Genomic DNA, 10,840 nt, shown 5'->3' with positions numbered 1-10,840 from the left:
TCACCGTCGTAGGCGATGCGGTACGTCGTCGGGCTCGCCGTCGTAGGCGTCGCCGTCTTAGTAGCACACGGCGTTTGGGTTGTCGGCACAGCGGTCGTCGGGCCCGCAGTCGTGGGGCGACCAGTCGAAGGAGTCGCGGTTGTCGTCGGGCTCACCGTCGTAGGCGATGCGGTTGTCGTCGGGCTCACCGTCGTAGGCGAAGCGGTCGTCGTCGGGCTCGCCGTTGTAGGCGTCGCCGTCTTAGTAGCACACGGCGTTTGGGTTGTCGGCACAGCGGTCGTCGGGCCCGCAGTCGTTGGCTTCTCCGTCGTAGGTGCGTGAGTTGTGGTCGATGGTGGCGATGTTGTACGCACGGGAAGTGGCGGGCACTTTGTCGAAGGCGTCAACTCAATCGAGGTGTACTCAGTTGTCGTCGGCGTTTCGCCGCGCGCGGCGCTGCCTGTGGATTGGGTTTCCGCAGCAACATGCGACGCGGCGATGGCAGCAAATGTCAACACGGTCGCGATCTTCATGGTGCAGGGTGGTAACGTTAGCCTCGACAAACGTTTGGGAATGACGTACGAGCAGCGACTCCGAGTGCTTCACATACGATGGTATGTGTCTGGTACGTGTCTGGTATAGATCGCATCTTATCTAAATCTGGGATAGGATTAAGGCGTCTCGCCAACCAACGCGCTCAATTCTGGTACACTGGTGCCTGGGCACATGGACGACGGACACATTCACGTCAGGCTATCGACTTGTGCATTTGGGATTGAGGTCATCGGCTGCTAAAGACGGACCCAAGTGTCTGTCCCGACCACGAGTGCATAAAAAAATACTAGTATTTTATGTAGTCCCAACGACCCTATTCGGTCCAAAGCTCTGGCTCTGTTCATTACCCGTTATCGTGCGGTGTATCAGAGGATACAATCGCAATGGACGATGGAATGCTGATGAAATGTCCTCCAATTATTGGGCTGCGCCTTAGCGTCGGGCTTAAAAGAGCGTCGCGGCGGCCGCCACGTCGGCGTTGGTGCGGCGGCGGTAGACAGCAATGTATTTCTTGCCACCGCTGCGCGCGACCTTCTTGCCTTCTTCGGTTTCCTCCGTCATGGCCTTGACGCACGGATCGGCCTCCTATTTCGAGGTTCGTGGGAGCGTCAACATGCATGAAGCGTACCAAGACGGCGTCGTCGATAATGCGCTCAAAGCACGGGTGCGCATCGCACTTGGCCACGTGCCAGTTGTGCAAGTCCTCGACGTCCGTGATCGTGTAGAGGATGCCGCCTTCCGCAATCAAGTACGCGTACTCGGTCAGCAAATGCGTGCTACGCAGACAACCACTGAGCTTTCTACTGCGATCGACATCACGACAACGCACTTGACGATGCGCCGGCGGTGATTGCGCAGCTTGAACTGCGGGTCCGGGAAGCAGAAAAACATCTTTTGGATCTGACCCTTGGCAAAGTAGTGCGGAAGGTAGCGCATCGCGTTCGTGCGCAGCACCGAAACGTTTTGGTACTAGACAAGCGCATGCGACTTAGGTCGTCCGAGGTGTAGCATGCAACGTACGGCCTTGGTCGTCGCCAGCGCGTCCTGACGAAGCGCTTCAATGCGCAGGCGCACGTATTCGGTAACCTTGGGGCGGATCTCCATCGCCAGCGTCAAGTTGGTCGGGAAGAGCGTCGCGAGCGCAATCGTGAGCCCGCCAAAGCCGCAGCCAACATCGAGGAATTCAACCTTCCTAGGAGCCATCATCTTGAGCATCTATGATCGATCATGTGCAGCATCGTACGGCGCCTCGACGTTGGGGTAGTGGCTGCTCCAGTCCATCTCGACCGGGCGCAACGGGCTACACGATGATGACCATGTTAGCCCTGACCAGCAGCGCGATGGCACGTACTAGTCGAACGAGTCGTTGTGCGAGAGCGGGTTGCAATGGGCGCGGCTGCGGTAGAACTTCTTCTGGGGCATGCCAGCGATGTCGACCTCGGCGACCTCCGTGCCATCGGCGCTTCTCTTGATTCCAGCCATTGTTTCCGGTTGCGTCTTGGCAAATGACCAATCGTCGACCACATCACACTATTTACGTACAAATGGTCAGTTGAGTGCTGGCTTGGCGCCACTGGAGCAGACCCCCGAGCTGCGAATCCAAGATTTCTCGGCCCTCTCGAGCGCGCACGGCAACCCCGTTGGCTCACTGCACTGCGTAGTATTACCCTACGATGTATTAGTCTAAAATGCTACTGTTGACTCTGGCTGGTCTTGCTCGGAAAGCCGTAATTCCAGTGGATTGCAGGCATGGATATCACCTAGAGGCGGCTACGGTCTGCACGCGTGCAATGCGTACTGCGACAAAAGACGCGGCTTGTGCCAGAGCAACAACCGAGACGACTTCGTTTTCAGACCGTGCCCACCCGAATCGTGCCAGCATTTTCTGCTTCAACATCAAGTATGCACACTGCCGCGTCGTTGCCACCGCCATGCGCGTGCATGTAATATGCAAAGTATGCTTCATTTGCTCCATCACGCGCAGCGCCTGAACCGAGGCGCATGGAAGGACGCTACGTGGCGCGACGCTTGCTGGATTCGTGGTTCTGGGCCAGCCACCGAAATAGTGTATGTCTCGGCCATCAACGGATCCGGCACGCAATTGGTGGATCTAAAAATAGATTCGACAGATCCGCCCGATGAAGGCGTCCGATGGCCTGCCGCTGTACCTCGTCGTGGCCAGCGGCTGCCTCTTGGTGCTTCTTGTCCTCTGGAAGCTCGCGAGCCGGCGCGGCCGGCGCCAGTGTATGGGCCATGGCATGCGACGGCGTCTCATTCGCGTGCTGCATAGACCATGCCCCGCTCGGCGTCGCCAATGGCACGTTCGCCGACAACATCCATCGCCGCAAGCACGACCTGCATCGGTACATCGAGACGCTCCAGAAGAAGCTGCAGGTGCGCCAGGCGCAGCTCAAGATGCACGACCACGTCGAAGAGCTCTTGACGGCCCGCGCCGCCATGGAGGCGCAGAGCTATCCGTCGATGGTCAACGACGACGACAACGACGACGATCCGACGTGGGCTGCGATTCTTGCTCGCGGGCGCGAGCTCTATGGCGATGCGTGGGACCATGGCAAGGACGGGGCACCGCCTCTCAAGTACGGGCGACGAGCACGAGTCGAGTGCATTTTGGCATATTCGTAGGGAGCAAATGCAACTGCACAAGACGGAGCTGCTCGCGTCGGCGACACCGCGCAAGGATCCCGACACTGTACATCGCGAATCTCTGTCCTCTTCGAACGAGACGATGGCCTGTGTAGAAGCTCAAGAAGACGATTGCTCGTCAGAACCAAGCCGCCTTGCTCGTCCAGCAGCAGCGAACCGCGCGAGACGACGCGCGTCGGCACCCCATGGCGGTCCTTCCGGTCGCGCAGAGCCAATGGAAGTCCCAGCGAAAGCGTGGCGGACGATCGATCGAGCCCGAGGCGGCGGCTCGCAAGCCGAAAGCGGGCGGCACCGGCTGGAGTCGTAGCAACGTCAACGCTCCTCCTCCGACGGCGCCAACGCTCGGCGTGCCCAAGCTGAACTTGGCGGTGCTTCGGGAGCACTCATAGTAGCACGTCAATACAAGATAGTACACTGCTTAGGTGGAGGCTACGTCGCTTCTACTCTTTCTGGCGCTTCGACGGCGTCTTCTCGTCCTTGTCCTTACTCTTCCGCTTGCCCTTCTTCAGTGTTCGGGGCGCGCTCCCGCCGGGAATGCACTCCTTGACAAACACCTCGATTTCCTTGAACGTCTTGGCGTCAATCGCATCAATGTTGACGTCGAGCTCGTCCGGCGTTTGCTGCGAAAGCCATGAGTGGTTGCAAAGCAAGGAGGCTCTACCTTGTCGAGCGCCTTCGGGCAGCGCTCTTCAAGCATCTCGACGATCGTCCCGAGGTCCTTGCTAGAGATCTTGTAAATGTCTTGGCTAAATACAATGCGGTCTTCCAGCGACGCTATGGATCGTCGTCAATGCGACGCGCGCATGCAACGTCCTCTTACGACGACGACGACGACGACTTGGACGGCGGGCCATCGTCGAGCTTGAGCTGCTTCATCTTGTCGTCGAACTGCTTGGCGAGGCTGTGCGCGATGGCATAGAGCTCCGAGCCATCCTACATGCAGCGTCGTTGTGGCGAGGTGCAAGCGCAGACGATAGTGTACCTGGTTGTACAACTTGCAGTTGTCCCAGATAAGGCGCATGTCCTTGGCAAACTCTTCCGGCTTCTTGTACTCGCCCTTGTTCAGCTTAATGCGGACCGCGCCCATGTCCATGGGCGTCTTGACGACCTGGAGGTAGTCGTAGAGACCCCACTCTTCCCAGTTCACGCGCTCCCGGAAGGGCTCTGCTCATGGCGCCATATCAGACGAGCCTTCACATACGTAGCGTCGTCCGTACCCGAGGCTTCCATCTTGAAGAACTCATCCAAGACGTCCGAGCACAACTTCTTCGTCTCGCCGTCCATCTTGCCGTCGCAATTTTGCGGATTCAAACGCGTATCCGGATGCTGCAAACCGGCTCCACCCGGTCGTATCCGGAAACCAACCAAATCGCGCCACCACAACCGAAGGCTCCTCCTTCCAGCACCTCGCGCCAAGGACGGACCGTCCTTGGCGCGACCTCAGAATCTTCCGTCGCTGTGTTCAAATGGTACTATACTCTATGCAAATGAATGCCAACGGACTGTTACTGGCAACCTCGAGAGCCGAGTTTAGAGCGCGTTGGTAGCGTGCCACGTACATGTCTTCTCATGCATGATCTCCTGTCTCGAAGTACAACGAGTAGGATGCGCGATTCGGTTCTTGGCCCTTCCATGCGTCGATGAGGACCTCCCGCCACGTAGTATTGGCGGTTGCTTGTGTCCAAAAATACCACAGCACCCGCAAACTTGATCTTTGTATGTGTCTGGGATCAAATATTTCCGCAAATTAACGGTTTTTCCCTGAATTTCAGAAACGCGGCCGTGGCATACAAAGCCGATGTTATAAAATACATTGATGGAATATAATTTCTGTGGGGTTCCGGTTGGCTTGACATTCTTATCCGGATATCGAACCGGCGGCCAGCACAAACATTTGCGAATTCGGACCCAGGACAAGAAGAGCAGCATGGCCGAGACAAGCGCTGCGGCCGCCATGGTGCTGGAGCAAGCGTACAAAGCGATTCGGACGACGCCGCCCGAGGCCGTCGACGTCGAGATGAGCGAGAAGCTCCAGGCGTACATGGACGAGCACTTCCCGATGGAGGTCGAGAAGAACATCCAGCGCCGGACGATCATCTTGGGCGAGCTCCGGAGCATCTTCCGCGCGTGGGTCAAGGACGTGTGCTTGAAGCGCGGTCTCCCAGAGGAGATTGCGAACGAAGCCGGTGGCATCATCCTCGTCTCGGGCTCGTACCGGCTCGGCGTGAACGAGCCGGGCGCGGATATCGATACGATCTGCGTCGCGCCCAAGTTTGTGACCCGCGACGACTTCTTCTCGTCCTTAAAGGACATCCTTCTGAAGCACGCCAAGGTGACGAACCTCGTCGCCATCGAAGGCGCAATCGTGCCCATCCTTACGTTTGATTATGAAGAAATCAACATCGATTTGCAAATTGCTATTTTGGAGCGCAATAGCATCCCTGAGAACCTGAACGTGCTCGACGACAACATCCTCGTCGGCGTCGACACGCCCACCGAGAAGAGTCTCAACGGCCCGCGCGTCACGGAGCTCGTCATCAAGGTACTCTTGCCCTCTGTCCATCGTCGTCTCATATCGCACTCGACTTCTAGCTGACGCCCAACCGCAGCAGCTTCATCGCCGTGCTTCGCATCGTGCGCCGCTGGGCCAAGAAGCGCGGCCTCTACTCCAACAAGATGGGCTACCTCGGCGGCGTCAACTGGTGCATCCTCGTCTGCTTCATCAACCAGCTCTACCCGACAGCCGCGCCATCGACGCTTCTCCTCCGCTTCTTTATGATCTTGACCAACTGGAAGTGGCCGCTCGCGATCCAAGTGCGTTTTCTCGTTTCAAAATCTATTTGTCTCATGGGTTTGTAGCTCTGCAAGACGCACGATGCACACCTCGGGCTCGAAGTCTGGAACGCCAACGTGGGAGGCAACAAGTACCAAGTAATGCCGATCTTGACGCCGGCGTACCCGTCCATGAACTCGTCGTACAACGTGTCGGTGCACTCGCTCAGCGTCATGAAGGAAGAGTTCAAGCGCGGCCTCGAGGTCGTCAAGACCATCATCAAGGACGGCGGACGCGACTGGTCGGCGCTCTTTGAGCCGTCGCCCTACTTTGTCGACCACCAGCACTACCTTGCGATCGAGATCTACACGAGCAACGTCGAGGACCAGGCCGCGTGGTGCGGCTATGCCGAGTCGCGTCTGCGCAAGCTCGTCGACAGCCTCGCGTACTACAACCCGCAGCTCTGCCGCCTCCGCGTGCACCCGAAGAAGTTTCCGCTCTGCTTTGCGTCCGACCCTGACGACGAGAAGCACGGCGGCGCGTACTTTTTGGCGTTTGACGTCGACAAGCTCAAGCTGCGCAACTCGAAGGAGATCCACCTCAACGGCGCGGTCGACGACTTCAAGATGAACAGCCTCTACCGCTGGCCCAAGCGCGTCGACGGCATGGACGTCAAGATCACACCGGTCGTGTGGAAGAACCTCCCCGAGTTTGTGTTTGAAGACATTGGCGGCAAGAAGATTGCCAAGGAGATGCGCCAGAAGCTGCTCAAAAAGAAGAAGGAGGACCTCGCCAAGCTCGAGGAGCTCGCGGCCGCCGCGCTCTCGTCGCCAACCAAGGCGGCTGCGCAAGCCACCTCGGAGGCATCGCAAGAGACCGTCGTGCCCGACGACAATGACGAGGCCGCGAACGCGACGCCAGAAGAGTCGACGGTCGAGGTGGCCGCCGCCGAGGTGACGACGACGGACGAGTCGGGCCCGCCGTCCGAGGCGACGTCGCCGACGCCAGCGCCCACGGCGCCGCCCGCCACCGTCAAGCGGTCGCTGGATGCAGCGATGGCGGCCGCCCCCGAGCCCTCGCCGCCGACCGAGCCGGTCATGCCCGTGGCGTCGCCGCCGAAGCGCAAGAAGATGAAGATCTCGTTCACCAAGTAACCCCACAGAAAATAACTTATAAAAACAAGAGACGCGTGGCAGCCTGAAACCGGTTGGCAATCTTTGGAGTTTCGTGGCGCACGGTTGGGAAGCCGGTACACCCGCAACCCAATCAGGATCCGAAGCGGCGTGTTGACGGAGGACGCTCCTGTCTTTGCTCCACGGCTGGATGCTGCTGATACACGTCTCGTTTGCTCGCACGGCCGTGGAGCGGTTGGGCGTGTGGCCAGGCGGCTTGGTTGAAGGAGACAAGCAGCTGAAGTTGATTGTGTGATACAGCTGCAGCCGCGAGGAATTTTTCATGTCGGCGAGCCACTGGTGGCCAAGGTGCGAAGCTCGATATCCTTCACTGTCGTACGAGAGCAGCAAGGTAGACGGAGATGGCGACGATGTGATACTCTGGTGCAGCGTGCGTCACCTTTGTCCACCGACGTTGGGTTCAACGTGGTGACAGCAGTGTGCACGTCCTCTGCGTCTTTGTATACCGCGGCTACTCGGTCTCTGACTCTCCATTATGGCTTGCTCTAGACAGGGCGGGTGGGACGCCCACGCGCGCAAGTCTGCTTCGCGCAAGCATTACAGCAGCACCACCTTTCTCGCTGATCGAGGTGCGTCCATAAAGGCTTTGTTGCCTTGGAGAGATCGGTGGTTACGGGACACACTGGTATGGAGTTGGGATGGTCGCCCGCCTCTTCCAGCGACGACGATGACGATCCGACCACCTGGAGCCACGACGCATCAGCTTATTGCGTGAGAAATTCGGGGCTTCGAACTTCAGAGTGGCATGTGATACATTTCGTCATATAAAGTTCGACCGGTCTAACCGCCGTCGCCCATCCAGGTTGGCGGCTAACCAGTTGCGGTCCACATTGCCCTTGCATTTGCCGCGTCGCAACCGGTTAACGGTTATTTTGGAGAGCCGACTGGACACTCAGATGGCGAAGCAGGACGCGGCCTAATCGAAGATGATTTTCTTGAGCTTCACCCGCTTACACGAGAGCGCTCACTTCCGATTGACGCTGCTAGTGCTCAACCATTATGAAGAGTAACATGGATCTCATCTGCCACGAAGAGCCCGCTATCACGGCGTCGAGTCTCTCGCTCGAGGCGATCGAGGACTCGCTTGCGATGCTCACCCGCCACCAGACCGCGTCGATGCCCAACGCGTCGTACCTCGCGACGGTGCAGACGCACGGCATGGTCCTCGAGTGGCGCTCGAACGTCGTGAGCTGGATGACCAACCTCGCCGGCATGCTCACGTTCGAGGTCAAGACGACCGCCCTCGCCCTCAACTACTTTGACCGATACCTCTCGGTGCGCTCGGTCCAGAAGAAGGACGTCGAGCTCCTTGCGATGGCGTGCGTCCTCGCCGCCTCCAAGTTCAACGAGCAGGACGCGCTCACGGTGACCGAGGCCGTTTCGATCGCCGCCGACTTCAGCGCGGCCGACATCGTCGGCGCCGAGAAGGACCTGCTCAAGGTCCTCGAGTGGAAGCTTGTCGCGGCGCTGCCGCACGACTTTCTCGAGAGCTACCTCGCGCTCCTCGACGCCGACGCGACGGTGCTGGATCTGTGCCTCGACCTCGTCTCGCGCACGGCCGAGGACATGAGCCTCCTCGAGTACCTCCCGTCGACCATCGCCCTCGCCGTCGTCTCGGTCGCGTGCGACATGCTGCACATGCCCTTCCCGCGCGCGCGCTTTGCCCTCGACGCGTCCTTTGGCGTCGTCAAGGAGGCGGTGTATGCGCTCGCCCACCCGGCCGCTCCGGTCGAGGTCGAGTGCGCGACGCCGACAGCGCCGAGCAAGCTCAAGCGCTCGGCAAGCCCGAGCGGCGTCGAGGACGTCTACTCGTACGACTCGCCCGTGTGCATCAAGCGCCAGCGCCTCTACTCGGCGTAAGGCGTTTCGTGTTTGTCGCTGTCCTAATTATTACCACATTATTGTCTCTAGTCCAACCTCCTATAAATATACAACCATTTTTATTTACTCGTGTCTCCACAGTCTACTGCACGAACGACGAGGAAGGACGAGCTGCATTGCGCATAAATACCAAGCCGTTTAGCTGGTCGGCGAAGCCGCGCGAACGTCACGTGTCACAGACGGAACGATGCTGCCGCACGAGTAACCCCGCTTTTTCGGACGCTAGTGTTTCGGTGGCGTGACCCGCTCGTCGTCATCGCCTCAGCGTTGCCTCATTCGCACATGCAATGTAAATCTTATTCGTGTCGCCGTACGAGACAGCATATTGCCCTACAGCTCGATTTCGTCCTCGGAGCTGTCGATGGACCGGCGGTCGCGCTCATCAAACTCGTCGTCTCTGCTTCGCCGGTACACGCCGTTGTGCGAGTGCGTGCGCCGCTTGGTCGTCTGGTCGTCGGTGTCCGTGGTCGTCGTGGATGTGTGTTCGAGACCCAAGCTCTTGGACGCGACAAGTGGCCGCGGAATGAACGCGAGCGACTCCTTAAGTGGCAGACTCCCGACCATCGACACCTTGGCATCGTTCATGTCGACGGGCGATTTTTTGTGTGAGAGGTCCTCCACGAGGTACTTGGCGGCGAGCGCGTCGAGTCGGCTCGACGCCTCCCGCGACGACGACGTGCTGCTCACCGAGTGCGAGTCGCGCTCGAGAAGCGGCGGCGGCGACGCCATCGCGCGGGAAAAGGGTTGGTCGCTCACGGACGCGAACGAGAGCTTGCCCGAGTAGCCGTAGCCCGACGACGCGCGGTCGTACGAGTCGCTGCTACTCGCAAAGGACGCGTTGAGGTGCTGCTTGCCGTCGTCGTCGTCGCGAAGGTTGAGCTCCTTGTCGAGATCGTACTCGGGCATGACCACCGCGGTGTTGGGCTCGGCATACGCGTCGCCCGACCACGGCGGTGGCAACGACCCACGCTTTGGCGCCAGCTCCTTCTCCCGACGCCGACTCGTCGCTGCGGCAACACCGATCGCGGCACCACCTGCAGCAAGGGCTGAAGCGCCAATAGATGCATCACCCGACCGTGGCGGACCGCTCGTCACACCTCCTTGTGTCGGTCCTCGGAAGTTGCCGCCGGACGACGGCGCCGTCCGGAGCGAACCAGGAGGCGTAATTGAAGGTGCGCGGTTGCTTCCGGGAAGCGACGATGTCGGATTGGTGCGCAGATTGCCGGGATCATGCGCAGCTCCGGGCAGCGAGCTCTGGCCCGACCGCAGCGAGCCCGGTGGTGTCGGTTGGTTGGGCAGCGGACGGCCGTACTCGTCCAGACCCGACCGCATCGACGCGCCGCCTTGCAGATGGCCATTGGGTGCCGAACGCGACGGGTCGGCCCGCATCGAGCCGCCGAGCTGGTGCGTATTCTGTCCACTTTGCAGCGACGCGTTCGGTCCATCGCGCATGGACCCGTTGGCGCCTGGACGCGACCCCGCATTCTCGAGGGCGGCTTGCGGGCGACCTTGGCCGCGCTCGAGGTCGGATTGGTGGGTGCTCTTTGGGTGCTGCGCGCGGGCTGGCGACTCGACCTGGTTGAAGTCGGCGCGCTCGTTCTCGTCGTCCGAGTGGCTCGACTTCTTGGCCTTGCAGTTGCGCACTATCTTGTGGATCGTCATGTAGAGCTGCCGGACGACGAGAAGGCCAAAGACGATCATGTTGATGGCGACGATCACATAGGCCACGTTGTCGCGGACGGCCTGCGGGAAGACGTCGTCGCGCGCGAGGATGATCATGAGCAAGAGCAAAAAC

At 59.6% G+C, this 10,840-nt stretch overlaps 7 protein-coding genes across 7 annotated transcripts; 3 read left to right on the top strand and 4 right to left on the bottom strand.

The window, feature by feature from the left end:
* Positions 1–57: 57 nt before the first annotated feature.
* On the bottom strand, positions 58–512 carry SPRG_14015 (hypothetical protein; the record flags this gene model as incomplete). The annotated part of the gene is made up of 2 exons (XM_012353432.1): positions 58–239; positions 350–512. 2 exons carry the CDS (start codon positions 510–512, stop codon positions 58–60), a joined length of 345 nt encoding a protein of 114 aa, XP_012208822.1.
* Positions 513–930: 418 nt separating this feature from the next.
* Positions 931–2,032, bottom strand: SPRG_14014 (hypothetical protein). The gene is made up of 6 exons (XM_012353431.1): positions 1,886–2,032; positions 1,778–1,834; positions 1,555–1,726; positions 1,364–1,503; positions 1,163–1,310; positions 931–1,119 (listed from the first exon to the last, which is right to left on the bottom strand). Exons 1-6 carry the CDS (start codon positions 2,014–2,016, stop codon positions 979–981), a joined length of 789 nt encoding a protein of 262 aa, XP_012208821.1. The 5' UTR covers positions 2,017–2,032; the 3' UTR covers positions 931–978.
* A 616-nt stretch (positions 2,033–2,648) lies between these two features.
* SPRG_14013 (hypothetical protein) lies at positions 2,649–3,628 on the top strand. Its single transcript, XM_012353430.1, has 4 exons — positions 2,649–2,778; positions 2,825–3,131; positions 3,178–3,244; positions 3,294–3,628. The coding sequence occupies exons 1-4, from the start codon at positions 2,673–2,675 to the stop codon at positions 3,585–3,587; spliced, it is 774 nt and encodes a 257-aa protein (XP_012208820.1). The 5' UTR covers positions 2,649–2,672; the 3' UTR covers positions 3,588–3,628.
* Positions 3,629–3,638: 10 nt separating this feature from the next.
* On the bottom strand, positions 3,639–4,482 carry SPRG_14012 (hypothetical protein; the record flags this gene model as incomplete). The annotated part of the gene is made up of 5 exons (XM_012353429.1): positions 3,639–3,818; positions 3,860–3,944; positions 4,019–4,131; positions 4,181–4,362; positions 4,416–4,482. 5 exons carry the CDS (start codon positions 4,480–4,482, stop codon positions 3,639–3,641), a joined length of 627 nt encoding a protein of 208 aa, XP_012208819.1.
* Positions 4,483–5,101: 619 nt separating this feature from the next.
* Positions 5,102–7,179, top strand: SPRG_14011 (hypothetical protein). The gene is made up of 3 exons (XM_012353428.1): positions 5,102–5,740; positions 5,791–6,012; positions 6,058–7,179. The coding sequence occupies exons 1-3, from the start codon at positions 5,126–5,128 to the stop codon at positions 7,123–7,125; spliced, it is 1,905 nt and encodes a 634-aa protein (XP_012208818.1). The 5' UTR covers positions 5,102–5,125; the 3' UTR covers positions 7,126–7,179.
* Positions 7,180–8,117: 938 nt separating this feature from the next.
* SPRG_14010 (hypothetical protein) lies at positions 8,118–9,101 on the top strand. The gene has a single exon (XM_012353427.1). The coding sequence runs from the start codon at positions 8,164–8,166 to the stop codon at positions 9,022–9,024; it is 861 nt and encodes a 286-aa protein (XP_012208817.1). The 5' UTR covers positions 8,118–8,163; the 3' UTR covers positions 9,025–9,101.
* Positions 9,102–9,375: 274 nt separating this feature from the next.
* Positions 9,376–10,824, bottom strand: SPRG_14009 (hypothetical protein; the record flags this gene model as incomplete). The annotated part of the gene is made up of 2 exons (XM_012353426.1): positions 9,376–10,079; positions 10,131–10,824. The coding sequence occupies 2 exons, from the start codon at positions 10,822–10,824 to the stop codon at positions 9,376–9,378; spliced, it is 1,398 nt and encodes a 465-aa protein (XP_012208816.1).
* Between the last annotated feature and the right edge of the window lie 16 nt (positions 10,825–10,840).

Source organism: Saprolegnia parasitica, assembly GCF_000151545.1.
Source record: "Saprolegnia parasitica CBS 223.65 unplaced genomic scaffold supercont2.123, whole genome shotgun sequence".
In the NCBI taxonomy this organism is placed as follows: Eukaryota; Oomycota; class Saprolegniomycetes; order Saprolegniales; family Saprolegniaceae; genus Saprolegnia; species Saprolegnia parasitica.
Note: the sequence above shows the minus strand (reverse complement) of the source record. Positions and strands in the feature narration are given on the sequence as shown.

Excerpts from the sequence above, each read along its gene's own strand:
- SPRG_14010 (XM_012353427.1), top strand. The coding sequence starts at position 8,164 with ATGAAGAGTAACATGGATCTCATCTGCCACGAAGAGCCCGCTATCACG.
- SPRG_14013 (XM_012353430.1), top strand. The coding sequence starts at position 2,673 with ATGAAGGCGTCCGATGGCCTGCCGCTGTACCTCGTCGTGGCCAGCGGC. Across the intron at positions 2,779-2,824 it reads CCGGCGCGGCCGGCGCCAGT|ACCATGCCCCGCTCGGCGTC; the intron begins GTATGGGCCATG and ends CGTGCTGCATAG. Across the intron at positions 3,245-3,293 it reads CGCGCAAGGATCCCGACACT|AAGCTCAAGAAGACGATTGC; the intron begins GTACATCGCGAA and ends TGGCCTGTGTAG.
- SPRG_14014 (XM_012353431.1), bottom strand. The coding sequence starts at position 2,016 with ATGGCTGGAATCAAGAGAAGCGCCGATGGCACGGAGGTCGCCGAGGTC. Across the intron at positions 1,835-1,885 it reads CACAACGACTCGTTCGACTA|CCCGTTGCGCCCGGTCGAGA; the intron begins GTACGTGCCATC and ends ATCATCGTGTAG. Across the intron at positions 1,504-1,554 it reads CGCTGGCGACGACCAAGGCC|TACCAAAACGTTTCGGTGCT; the intron begins GTACGTTGCATG and ends GCGCTTGTCTAG.
- SPRG_14011 (XM_012353428.1), top strand. The coding sequence starts at position 5,126 with ATGGCCGAGACAAGCGCTGCGGCCGCCATGGTGCTGGAGCAAGCGTAC. Across the intron at positions 5,741-5,790 it reads TCACGGAGCTCGTCATCAAG|CTGACGCCCAACCGCAGCAG; the intron begins GTACTCTTGCCC and ends CTCGACTTCTAG. Across the intron at positions 6,013-6,057 it reads AGTGGCCGCTCGCGATCCAA|CTCTGCAAGACGCACGATGC; the intron begins GTGCGTTTTCTC and ends ATGGGTTTGTAG.